General features: G+C 51.7%; 1 protein-coding gene and 1 long non-coding RNA gene across 8 annotated transcripts in view; one reads left to right on the top strand and one right to left on the bottom strand.

Annotated features, from left to right (window-relative positions):
- The window catches only part of MVB12B (multivesicular body subunit 12B), a 142,190-nt gene that overhangs the window by 114,217 nt on the left and 14,711 nt on the right, over positions 1 to 13,262 (top strand). For all 7 annotated transcript variants that reach the window (XM_081151097.1, XM_081151101.1, XM_081151103.1 and 4 more), the window contains 2 exons: positions 7,255 to 7,310; positions 9,832 to 9,891. In XM_081151097.1, coding sequence (XP_081007223.1) covers positions 7,255 to 7,310; positions 9,832 to 9,891 — 116 coding nt within the window. The remainder of the gene's footprint in view (positions 1 to 7,254; positions 7,311 to 9,831; positions 9,892 to 13,262) is intronic.
- The window catches only part of LOC308563728, a 43,187-nt gene continuing 39,965 nt past the window's right edge, over positions 10,041 to 13,262 (bottom strand). The window contains exon 2 of the long non-coding RNA XR_013999837.1: positions 10,041 to 10,879. This is a non-coding gene — a long non-coding RNA (uncharacterized lncRNA). The remainder of the gene's footprint in view (positions 10,880 to 13,262) is intronic.

Raw genomic sequence — 13,262 nt, 5'->3', positions numbered from 1 at the left:
TGTGCACCAAGAGTCTAATTTTATGTCCAATATACAGCATACAAATCGGACCACTTCCCCAAGAACAGCAAACGCGGGATTGGATTCAGGTCAGTTAGAAAAAAAGAATCAGCCCCTCCTTTCCTTTTTATATGGGGTAGTATTAATACAGGAGCAGATTCAAGCTTTATTTGTTTAAACCTTGTGCTTCTGTAAGCATGCACAGTGCTTTTGACTCTCAGTGCCTGGCTGTAAAAAGAACAGTTGAATGAGCTCATTGTTTCCTGGTTTTTTTCTCTAATGTATTTTACAAACACTCTGGTGACAGGCCTGACACACTGATTTCTACATAGCCGCACTTCAGTTTGGGATTACAGCATTAATAGCAGAGTTCCATGCATCATGCCACTTTTAAGCATGATCGTTATGATAAAGGGCATATACTTAATTACAGGCCTGCTTAATTACAGCTCTGTTGAAGCTCGTTTGTTTAGGAGAATGCTAATTGTGCTACGGAGCCCACGGCACTTCCTTGCCTTCATCTGCTGTAGGTTGCTCGCTTGGTGCGTGGATCAGCGTTTTGTTAAAACTGCCACCAAAAACAAAATTAAAAACAGAAAAATCAGGAAACACTGTCCTAGTACTAAAAGGAAACCTGCCCAGCACGCGCCCCTCACATGGGGCCAGGCGCTTTACCTCCCCTGTCCAATTGCGTTTCCTTTCGCCCCCACAACAGCCCCCTGAGAGAGTGATGTGTTATCCCCATTTAACAGACAGGGCCACTGATGCACAGAGAATTGAGGTGACCTACTGGGCCATACATCTGCTGCCTGCTGAGTTGGAGTTAAGGCCCAGGTCTGTTCACCCCCCAGCCTGCCCTTCCCCACCACCTCCCTGGCATGCCACCTCAAGCTGAAAAACTGCTCTCAGCCTCAGTTTCCCTAAGTATACCTGGTAAGTGATCATGTTGAGGGTTGTTGGATGTAGGGTCACTACCTAGTCTGGGATCAGTGTGTGTGGGTTTCCTTTTCTCTCCATAGTGGAACAGGCTGGGGGAGAAGTTGTGTTACCTCTGAGCTTGTGGGAGTCTGTTGTGTCACACGGGGAGTGGAGGGGACTGCCCTGTGCCCAGGAATGCCACTTTTGGCAACCATGAGGAAAGGACAGGCTCTGACCCCACTTCTGGGTTGTTACCAGAGATTGGTTAGGCCGTGTCTAACCAATGATGACCCCCATATAAACCCCAGGCTGACTCGGAGGCAGGTTGGAGATGAAAATGTAGCCCCCAATGGTGGGGGACCTCTTACTGGGCTCTGTTTCCAGCTCCGCCACCATGTGTCACTCAGAGAAAGACCTGGCCATAGATGATGCTAGAGTGAGTATCAGTCTCAGTGCTGAGATAGTGAAGACAAAATGCCGGCTTCAGCTTGGGAAGGACGAGAGGAAGGAAAGAAGCGCGGCTCCCCCACGAGGAGCTGGGATGGGGGTGATTTATGAGTGTGCTTTGGGAACACATGAAAAACGCATGCCATTGATTTTAAGAATTATGTTTGGCAAACCTCTAGATATTTTAAAATATGGAAAGGTTGCCCAGATCAGGAGAGTGGAAATGAATGTTACGGAATTAGAAGGGATTTAGCAGTCCCACAGATCAGCTTTGTACCCAACACACGAAATCCCTCCCCAGCTCCTGGACACAAGGCCACCACCTTGTCATCTAGCTCTTCTGGTCCTTCCATCTTCCACAGAGGAGGGCAGCTCTCCCCCCTGAGCCACATGCCATCTCTCTAGCCCCTCCTCCTCCTGTGACAGCTCTGAGAATCCGTGCAGACATTTGGTTATGGTCACCTTCCAGTCTTCTCTTCCTGGACCAGAGCCCCCATCTTGCTGAACTTCCCTTGTGCTGCACACAGCGCTGGGCTCTGGGCCTGGGTGGGAGCAACAGTGAACAAATATGGACAGGATTGTGCCTTCCTGGAGCATCAGGCCTGATGGCATCCTCCCCTTTCCTCGTGTGTTCTAGCTCCGGGTCCCTCACCATCGTGGGCCCCTTGGAAGCTGCCGGATGATGCTCTGGGAATTCAGTCCAGGCACTGAACTCCAGACGGAGATGGTGACTCCCTGGCTCTGGCACCAGGACTACAGCCCTCTGCCTTACGATGGCATCTCCCCCTTTTCAAATGGTGAAATCATGTCATTCACCTACGAAGAAATCTCTTCTTCTCTTTCATTCCATCTAACACAGTTGGTTTTTAGGACCTAAAGTACCGGACTTAACATTGACCTTTAGTAAATCCCTCCCATGATCCCAACTTTTTGAGATCTTTATTGGATTTCTCTCTGTTACCAGTTTATAGACTGTCCTCACTGTCAGCCACATATTAGGTAAGCATGCTAGGCACATCTTCATTGAGGTAACTGGTAGCTGGTAACGCCCTGGGCAACCTCCAGAGAGGTCACTCAAGGTCAGCATCAATCTGTTGATCACCTCCTTGGGCATCTAGTCCAACCAGTTAGGGGTTCTCCCACCCTTAACATTGTCCAGCTGTATTTACCTGTCTTACCCACATGGGTAACATGAGACATTTTGTCAAATGCTTTGCTAAAATCCACATTCTTTCAGCCTATCATAATCTTTGACATGCTAGATTTTTTAAAGAAATGAAGTTTGGCAGGCAGATCGTTTGTTTGGCAAATTTTCACCGGCTCCTGGGGACCTGGCCGTGTGTGAGGAACCCCACACATGGATGAAAGCGACCTGTGCCTCTTGGGCAAGCTCCTGTTCCCAGGTCCCAGCCCACAGGGCCCTGTCACCTCTCTTCCCTTCCTTCCGAGTTTGTTTTCTTCCGTTTTCTGGAAGAACACGAAGAGCTCTTGACTGAGCCTGTCTTTCTATCGTGAGCTCTAAGATAAAATGGTTGTTTCCTCCTCTCCACGGGGCCGCCTCTGGGGGCCCACAGTGATACTCGCTTCTCGCCTCTGTCTTGAGCCTCCTCCGAAGTTTTTCTGAAGAAATTGCCTGTGCGCCTGCCTGAGGACCTGGTGCCTTAACCAAGCACCTTGGTTGCCCACTTGGAGAGGGGCCCAAGCTCGGGCCCACAGCTCCCTGCTGTCCCCCGGGTCCCCCAGGTATGGGAGCAGGGACTCCTCCCTGGAAGGCAGGGCAGGCAGGGCCTGCTGGCTGCGGCTGTGCACTGTTTCCCCCCTTCCTTCGGTCTCTAAGAAGCTAAGAGCAAGCTTCAGAAGTGCTAAATGTGTGTACACGTATGTGCACGTGTGTATATATAAATATATCATATAAATACATATGTTGCATATTACATAAATACATAAGATGGACATGACACCTTATACATTTGTCTATGTAAAAGTTTATTTTAATATTATACAAGGGTGGGCAAAGTCAGTTTATGGTTCATGTGGAAAAAACCATGCAGGCTATAGATTATGATTATACAATAGCTTTAACTAAAAATAGTGTCATCATGCAACTGTAAACCTACTTTTGCCCACCCCTGTATATAAAGTATACACACACACACACACACACATATAAAAATGCTGCTATTGCTAATATCCAAGTTTACAAGTTAGTTTTTTTTCTGAGTCTTTTTCTCCTGTTTTTATTTACAGCCTTCCAAGTCCTACCCGCCGACCTTGGCAGTCGGCTCATCCCCACCCTGTCACAGCTAGCAGGGCAGGAGCATGACAGACATTCCAGGGCCGGGCCACTGTGGTCCAAAAAACCAGTCATGTTTCTAGATTTTTCTTTCCAAAGACATAACTGTTAGTGGAAGGAGGAATAAAAACCTGCTCCGGGGGGCACTGCTGAGGGTCAGGGGTGCGAGGTGTTCCTAGGAGTGAGGGAGTGTTCTGGAACTCGGTGGAGGTGGTGGTGCCTCAACACCGTGTGGGTACCAGATGCCACTGCATTGTTTACTCTGAAATGGTTAATTTTATATTATGTGAACTTAACCTCAATTATCACAATTTAAAAACAAATGAAATACTACTGCTTAGATCTTCTCCATCCCTGGAGGTGATTCCCAGACTCCTGCCGGAACCCACTGCTTTTGTGCTCACCAGACTTTCAGGGGGGTTGGTACATGCCCCAGGCTAGAGCCCCTCTGCCCACAGGGATATTCCCTTGGGGAGCAGCCGCCCTCACAGCCTCTGCACAGCCACTGAGCCCGTCCAGGCCTTGCCCCATACCAGGGACACAGGAATGCAGAGGGGACCCGCACATGGACTGCCATGAGAAGAGACCTGGTGCTGGGCATGTGCCCAAGGGAGAGGTCCTGCAGGAGGGGCTCTCTGAGCAGACCCCAGAGGATGGCCGGTGTAAACATAAGGGGTGGTGGGAAAGGGCATTCTTTGAAGAGGAGCAGTGCCGGGTGCAGGGCCCTATATGGCAGTGAGGACCTCACCTGGGAAATTCTCCCATTCTCTTCCCTTAAAGGTACATCTGTGACCGAGCCTCAGGCCGGGAAGGAGCTCCTCCCTCTCTCCCAGCCCAGCACCTCCCAGGCCTCTCATTTCCCCTGGGGGAGGCAGGCCTTTGCAGGTCATCTTACCACCTTTCCAGAACACAAGTTCTCCAAACATACATTGACATTTAGATAGAAACAACTGTCACCAGGGAGAGGGAGTTTGTCTCCATATCTTAACAGAAACCCCCAAACACTAGTAAGGTCTTTAAAACACCAGAGGCAGAGCCCTAGGGAGGGAATGATAGGGGCTCTCGGCTGGGCAATGTGTGCCAAAGCTGTGCTGTGAACACTGCCCACCAGGCGGCCAGTGAGCTGGCCTCCTGAGCACAGTGCTGTGGGCATGCAGGACTGCCTGAGCCCTGCCGTCTGTCTAGGAGGCTGAGAAGCCAGGAAAGAGGTGTGTATGTGTGTGTGTGTGTACAGATAGGTGTTCAGAGAGCAGAGTGACACGGCTGTGGGGGGTGACAGCAGCGGGCTTTGGGACTGTAAAGGAGGGGTCAAGTGTCTGTGGCTTCCGGTGTTTGACTTGGAATGGCCAGGAGGAGGGCGGCGCAGTAACAGGGAGAGGAAGCCAAGGAAAAGTGGGTCTGCATTTGGAATGTTCGAGCACACAGGCCCTTCCTGGCCCAGAGGCCTGGCCAGAACTTAGAGAAGGGCCACTGGGAGACTCAGGGAGGGCGTGGTAATGGTCAACACCTTGAAGGGCCCTGGTGTGGAAGCAGGAGATTTTTATTCAGAAATTCCATTCATACCTCATGGACTGTGGAGTCTGTGCTTGCTACTTGTGTGACCTCTCTGAGCCTCTGATCCTCAATCTGTGACATAATCGGAAATGCAAGTGCCTCATGCCGTGGTGTAGTGAAGGGGTAGGAAGTCACCTATGGGGGGGTGAGTCCACGTTGGGCATACAGCAGAAGGGATCTTGCTTGGGGCATAGTCCTGCCCTTTCTGGAAGGCATGTGACCTGGTCACTGATTCTGTACCTGTAAATGAGCACACACATAGGTGCTCAGACCTCACTGGTGTGTTTGAGTGTGATGTACTATATATGATTATTTGGGACATTTTCCCCTCCTCTCTGGGGAAATGTGGCACTGTTCACAGCCCTTAGCCAGTCTGCTTCTGGCAGTCATGGCAGAGTGCAGGGCCCCTGCAATGGAGACCAAGGAGTCTCTGTCTGGGCTGGTGGCCACCCTTGAACAGCAGCCTTCCAAAGAATGGAGGAGGCATCCAGTGCAGCTGCTGGGCTCGTTCTTTCTCCTCGGACTTACCAGAGAAGTTTATTTCAGGGAAAAGAAAGTTTCATTCTCTTCCCTGAAATAAATTAGGAGCATGTTTAAAGTGAGCCACTGGCTCCTCTTGCTGATCAGAGAGGATTTGTCCTAGATTTCTTTTCTTTCTCTTATTTCCTTTTCTGCTGCTTTTCTTCTTTCTGGTGTGACTCTTCTTTCTTAGAACTGAGAAAGTTGTCCACCGCTTATATACCAGAGAAGCCCCCATTGTAGATATTGGGGGAAGCAAAAACCATATTTCCCAGGAAACTACTCACCATGGCTTTTGGTCTGTCACTTCATTTCCTCTTAAAACCACAATTACCAGAAAACAACTCTACCCGCGGGGTGAGGCCCCCAAGCCAACTGGGCTCCAGTTCCCAACCTAATGGCTGAGACCAGCGAGAGGGGCCTGGCCTCTGCCCATTCCCAGCCCTGCTGGGACCTGACAGAGGAGCCAGCCCCAGACTCTCCCAGGGCTGCTGAGCCTCACACTGGGCGTGCCCCGCGTCCTGTCCTGTCAGATGTGACTTGGTCACTCTGCCAGGGTATCCAGCACTGGTGTGGCTTCACTCCTCCTCTGACGTTGTAATTCACAAAGTACACCTGTCCCAGGAGAGAACGTACTCGCAGATGCTGTGCTGGGTCGTGGTTTTCTCCATGTGCCTTTGATGACAGTGACCTGGAGACACAGTGGTAGAGGGCTGTGGAAGAGGAATGCACCACTAACACACACGCGCGCATGCACACGCTCACCCTCCCCATTTGCGTTCGGAGGGTCATTCTTACCTTTACTCTCATGTCCTGTTAAAACCGAGCAGGCTGGTAAGCCCTGAGTCAGCTCAGGAATCTGGGGACTGAGACCGAGTTCACCAAGGTAGCTGTGCAGCCCCCGTACCTGCTCTGTGCTGGGCACTGGGTGGGCGCTGCACACACCACCAGCTCACACGCACCTTTACTGCAGGCCTGTGTCCTCCTTTGAAACATAAGAAGCTTGTCCAAAGCCACAGCCAGGATTCAAACCCAGTCTGTCTGACCCCCAAACCACCCTTTCCTCCAACCTAGACCTTTCCTGGGGGTCCCACAGCCTGAGATGTAATGCTCTCAGCTGAGAGAGTGTCTAACACACCCGCTACAGCCCACCTGGCAAGCACAGCTCTGTCCCCTCAGCTCCCTACACCACTGTCCTGCTGGCAGCCCCTCATGGCTCGTACCATTTACAGGCCAGAGGCCAGGCTCCTAGGGTGGGCACTGGACCCTTCTCTGCTCTCACAAATCTTGTCTACACAACTGCCTGCTCTTCAATGGATATGCAGAGCATCTGCCTCCTGCCCCAAGTGTCTGTCTCAGGAGCAGGGGTGGTACCTGGGCACACGTCTCCCTAGGCCCTACTCACCTGTGTGCAGAGTGACTGGCCCCAGTCACCCACTGCCTTGTACTGTCTGTGTCAACATCTCAATTACTGAGCATGGTGGTGTCTATAATGCCCTTTTCTCTCTTTTTCTCTTTTGCAGCAATGGATGGTGTGCCTTTTATGATTTCAGAGAAGTTTTCTTGTGTTCCAGAAAGTGTAAGTTTTATGCATGATTTCCCTTCCCTTCCCAGCCTGAGCTCCTGGTGGCCCTCACACTCCTGCACATTAGAATCATTCCTGCCTGTGCCTCCTCCCTGCCCACCCCCCCCCCCCACCCCGCCTGTCAGAAATTCGGCCCTTCAGCCCACAACAGGCTGCCTGAGAGCTGGAAGTGGGTTCAGGCCCCTCTGAGCCCCTTCAGCTAGTGCTGCCCATTGTAGGACTTGAGAATGAATGAAAGAAAAGGGAGCGACAGACTAGCAAACTCAGATGCAGCCGAGCCTTTTTGTTTCAATTGTGATGGTTAATTTGACTGAACTTCACTTGGGTTCCAAGTTCAGCTTAATTTTTGGTTTTTTAATTTAACAATGATGGTGTCCTACAGAGGGGAGGCTGCCTCATTTTCGCATTTTAATTGCTACATATTGTAAGAGCCTAGTTCTCTGCTCTAACCCAGTGGCCCCCATGTGGCTGGGCTGGGCTACGGAGTGTCTCACAGAGGTGGGCTTCCTGCTCACCGCTGGCAGCATTGACACCATCTACCCTTGAGTAAACTGAGGCCCAAGCCAGGCCCCCAATCTGTCTTTAGGACAGAGGCACTGAGTAAGCTGGTTGGGCCTAATGGCCAGACCCTGAACCGAAGGGCACCCGTCACACCAGGCATTGGGTAGCTGTGGGCTGGGGCTGCAGGCCCCGCCTGGCGGCCCTGGGGCCCTCTCTCAGAGGGTGCCTGCCCCCAGGGATGGCAGAGGCCCTCCTTCAGCTGTGCAGGCCTGGCCCACGCTGGCTCCGTAGACTTGTTTCTGGGGTTTTTAATCCTTTCTGAAGAAGTTTGCTTTGAGCAGCTAATAAACATGAAGGCCCTGGTTTGGGCACCAGCTAAAGAATCCTTCAGTGTTTTTCTTGGATCCGGCTTAAAACCACCCGGCTTGCGATTTGACCTGCTCTGTAGTTTCCATTTTCATGAAATATAATAGGCCTCCTCTGAACCCTTCTGGTAAGCAGCTTAATCTTGAAAAATGCTCCTGACGTGACATGCGGAGCATGAGTAACTTCAGCCGACTCCACTTGGCCACGTTGCCATGGAGATGCTGGCGCCTCTCCTGCCTGCTCCCTCGGAGAGGCTGTTCTGTCCTGCGCACCAGCTCCAGTCGGGAAAGTTTAGTGGGGCAGTTAGAGCCTAATGATACAACAGCTGGACCTCTGCTGGATCCCGGGCAGCGTGGGCAGGCGGCCCCATTCGCGCGCCACTCGGCCTGGCAGCAGGTGAGAGCCAAACTGTTTTCTGGCTACTGGCAGCGCAGCCCCAGGAGCTGAGTGCCTAATTTGGTGGCCCTGTCCCAAGATCGCCCTCACTAATGGGCTGCTACCAGGGCGCTGCCGACTCAGCAAGTGCTCAAGGCCCGCAGACTCAGGCCAAGTCCGGTGCCAAGAGCTTCCCTGCCATTCTCTCATTTACTCCTCCCAGCAGCCTGGCCAGGGGGGCCGCACACGCTGCTCTTTAACAGGAGAGGAAATGATGAAGTGATGGAACCTGAGGCCGGTTTTGAATCCCGGGCCTTGGACTCGGAAGCAGGCCTCTTCCTACCTCGCCTCGCAGGAGACCCCCGCTGGCCCGGCTCGGGCTCTGCCCCATCTCTGGGCTGCAGTGCAGAACCATGAGGCCCTGGGGTTCTGTAGGAGGTGTTCAGGCTTGCCTTGTTCATCCTCTGCTGCCAGTTGCTGACCTGGGCTCCAGGGGCCTGGGCCAGTGCCCTCGTGGGAGTAGGAACGGCCAGTATGCCCGGGGGGGCCAGACGGGAGCTCAGAGACAGGGTCCTCTGCCCTCTCACCATGCAGTTCATCCCAGGCTTCTCTGGGCCCCCAGCAAACTCTTGGTGCCATGTGTGTGGTTTTTCATGCTGTCTGCTAAGAAGCCAGCAGCTTTACAGAAAGGTCCCCCATATTCATGAAATTATAGAAACACCATTAAAATGCCATATTTTTCATTGCCATTCCTTTCCCAAAGGATAAGCAATGGGCAGTTATTTCATTCCCCTTTGCCTTTTCAAAGATCTGGAATTCCTCCAGCTTCTTCCCTGGACACCTGGGAGCCCTGCACAAGAGATTCACTACCTGCCTCCTGGAATTCCTTAGGCCCGTCCCACTGCATAGGCGCAGCAGCCAGGCCTCAGGGAAGCCGTGGGCGGCTCCAGCCCCACAGCTGCAGAAAGCAAGCAAACTGGCTTTTCACAAGGGCAGGGAACAGAGAAATAGAGAGGTGGGAGTCACTGGTGACAGTCACTGTCTTTCAGGACGGCCGTGACCTTCCTGGGTGCTAAAGACAGATGACTAAGCAGGGCCCTCTACCAGAGGGGACCAACCCCACTGACAGCCAGGCAGTGTCACACTGGCTGGTCTCCTTGGAAAGGGGTTGGGGATCACGTAGGGTGGTGTGAGTTTCACGCTGACGTGCATGACAGCCAGTGTGGAGGAGCATCTTCCAGCCTTACGAGGACCACATGGTCTGTATTTTCAGATGCAGCCCTTTGATCTGTTGGGAATCACCATCAAATCTCTGGCAGAAATTGAGAAAGAGGTAAGCAAGCCACCCGGGTAGGGGAGGGGCCTGGGCCATTGCTCGCTAGCCCCTGGGTCTCTCCTCCCATTAGGGATCTGATCCAGGAACAGGAAGGGCCTGGGTGTGGGGCACCCTTTGGAGAAAAGCACTTTCATTTCACTCAGATGTATGCTTGGAAAAAGACACTCACTTTTAATGTGTTTATCACTTCAAGTCAAATATGTCCAGCATTTCCTTGTCTTCTCTCAGTCAGAAGGTTTTAAGGGACCGACGGAACAATCAATTGTGCTGTTTTTAAAATATCCCAGCTTAAAAGGAGGGATGGGGGATGGGCGTGGTGTGTCAGCTTTTCTGCCTCCTCTGTTTTATGACGTGCCACCAGAAGGGGTTTGGGAACATGTCCCAGACTCTTCGTGACTTAGAGGGTCAGGGTATACTCCACTGTGCGTGGTAAACCAGATCTCACTTGGTAGCCTGGCTCGAAGTAGTTTGGATGTTTTCCTAATAAAAAGAAGGAAATCCGCCTGGCCGGGCATGGCTCAGCGGTTGAGCGTCGACCTAGGATTCAGGCGATCGGGGTTCGATTCCCGGTCAGGGCACATGCCCGGGTTGCGGGCTCGATTAGTGACTCTCTCATCATTGATGTTTCTATCTCTCCCTCTCCTTTCCTCTCTCTGAAATCAATAAAGATATATTAAAAAAAAAAAAAGGAAATCCAAGATGGGGGTACATGTGACAACTCTGAAGAGAGAGAGCTAAGATAATGGAATCAAACTGGAGGTCAGCTGTGCCGTGTTTTCCCCATTTTCCTAAGAGCATTAGAGTGTGTGTCGTCTTTTATGTATAGAAGGTTGTTAAGCAGTCACGTGCTGGCAGCCAGCTCTCCTCTGAGAGGAACATTTGTCTCAAAGATGGAAATGGTAGAACCATTTCAATATTCTCAGCTCCTTTGGGTTTTCTCTTGTGTACCCAGCTAGCGGAAGCAGGTTGCATTATTGAAAGATGGCTGAAATCAAGGAAAATTGAATCAATGTAGTACAACAAATTTCTAAACCTGTCACAGCAAAAACAAGACAAAAAAGGCCCCCTTTGTCTTTGATTTTCCGTAAATCATAAAAACCAAGTTGATTGTCATCTGTAGATTTGGGTTGGAGGCAGTGTAAAAGAATGGCTGGCTACCACATTAGAGATATACTCATAGATTCCTTGTCAGCCCTTCTCAAAATCAAGAGAGCCTTGGATGGTCCTACCAGGGATTCTCCCGCCGGCTGGCCTCTTGCTCACAGCCTTCCTTTGCGTGGGGTCCTTCATCCAGTGGTGCTCAGTATGTGTGCAGGAAGGCTTCTGGGGGTGGCCTGCTCTGGCTGCAGGTGGAAAAGCAGGGACACAGCCTGAGACCTCTTTAGGATGGACAGGTTCATACAGACAGAGGTCTAACCCAGCTCCACACTGACTGGGGGCAAGTTACACTCCCCCTCCTCTGTTTAAAGCAGGAGTCTCAGTGGAACCTGTCTCGGAGGGTTTCTCATGAGAACTAAATGAGCATCTGTCAAAAGCACTGGCAGGCAGGCGCCCATCAGTGTGGGTTGGGTGTTGTGAGGTGGCATGTGCTGGAGCCAGGGGGCAGCCACCTGAGTGGTGCCTTCTCTCCCCGGGTCCGCTGTGCGCTCACTGGGCCACAGCAGTCACCCCATTTGTTTATGTGCCTGCTGTGTGCTCGGCTCTAGGATCCTGGCTTCACCTGCAGCATCACTGGTTCTCACCCATGCTGACCCAGTGGGTGTAATTCCTCCCATGTCATGGGTCAGGAATGGAGACTCTGAGGGGTGAAGTAACTTGCCCAGTACAAGATTAAGACCTAGTGTGTCACACTCCAAATCCTCTCCGTTGTGACTTAAAGTCTAAGGGGCTGGTGAGGACAATGGATATAAGATGCCGGTGGACCCAGATCCTGACTCTGGCCTTCAAGTCACAGGGTGGGGTGACTTCAAGCCACAGGACAAGATGATGCAGAAGGGGCCCAGTGCAGAGCCTGTGTGTTTGGTGGAAACTACCGTAAACCTCGATCCTCTTCCCCACTCTAAGGACTAAAATCTGGTCTAAAAAAGTGTGTGGCTGTACTGTGTTATCTTGAGGTCAGATGTTCTAAGCAGAGCCTGGTGAGGCCAACGGCTCTACAGTCTGCTGCCCTGGGCATGAGTCTAAGTTCTTTGATTTAACATCTCTGAACCTCAGTTTCCTTTTCTGTAAAATTGGGGTAGTAATGCAAATGCTTTCCCAGTAGAGTTTATGGGGTTTGATTGAGAGAGTCTTGTAAGTGGCTTAGAACAGTGCCTGCCCTGGCTATGGCTCAGCCAGTCAGCTGCTGCAGTTGTCATGGTCGTGGTTGTGGTCATGGTCATGGTTGTGGTCATTACTGTCCACAGGAAGGGGTGGGAACCAGTGTAAATCTGCCCCATCTCAGCGTGGCACGCTGCCCTGTGCTAGTAGCTGAGCAGTCACATCCCCTTTAACCGAGCCTAGCTTTATTTCTTGTTTTTAGTGGTGGGTTAAAAATACACATCTATATTCCCAGGAAATTAAACTGGCATTTAAAATGTGGGGAAATAGGAAGAGGCTAGAAACATTAAATAGGGTGTGAAACCATCACAGACACCCTAGCCGTCAGAATGCTATGGAGTTTTGCGTCTAATCTGAGATTCACATGTTACATCGGCCATTCGCGTATGTTTAATGGTGATTAGTATGTTGATATCCATACACTTTGGTGAACAGCTCCGTCGTCTGCAACCACGTCAGAAGATTTTCTCTGTAAATAAACCTGAACTTGCTCCTTTTAGCCTCTGAACCCAGCCTTGCTGGGGGAGCTGGCGCCTGGGAGAAGCTGTGCCCACAGCCTCCGGCCTGGCTCTGGGCCCTGTGGGCTGGCCCTGGGCAGCGGTGTCTCCTCCATCCCGATGGGTTCGCTCCTTTTAATCCCAGCAGGTCTGGCTCTCTTGGTACAGGAGGGATGGTCCCTGGGCAGAGAGAGCTCTTCTGGGCAGTATTCTTTGCTCATTGTAAACTATTATTTCATCGTATTTCACACTATCAAGCCAAGCCTCCTACCCCTCAAAAGGTGGGAGACTGCCTTTGGGTTCAGGGCCACAGACACCATGCCCCACCCCAGGCTCCGGGCTCTGTGCCCATCCGAACTCCTCCCTGGTCTCACGTGGGTTCCTAAGCAGTGGGAGAGCCCAGTGTCTGCAAGGCTGTTTTGTGCTGGGCCAGCACTCCCCTCAATGCTCCCTCCACACCCTGCGCCCAGCAGAAACCTGGCCCAGTGGTCCCAGAGGTGAAGGAAGTGGAAGGGCCTGCCCCTAGGGTAGCATGATGTTCGCGTCCAGACC

This window comes from Miniopterus schreibersii (assembly GCF_964146895.1).
Source record: "Miniopterus schreibersii genome assembly, chromosome: 11".
Classification (NCBI taxonomy): domain Eukaryota; kingdom Metazoa; phylum Chordata; class Mammalia; order Chiroptera; family Miniopteridae; genus Miniopterus; species Miniopterus schreibersii.
The sequence above is the reverse complement of the archived record's forward strand: the minus strand, read 5'-3'. Positions and strand labels throughout refer to the sequence as shown.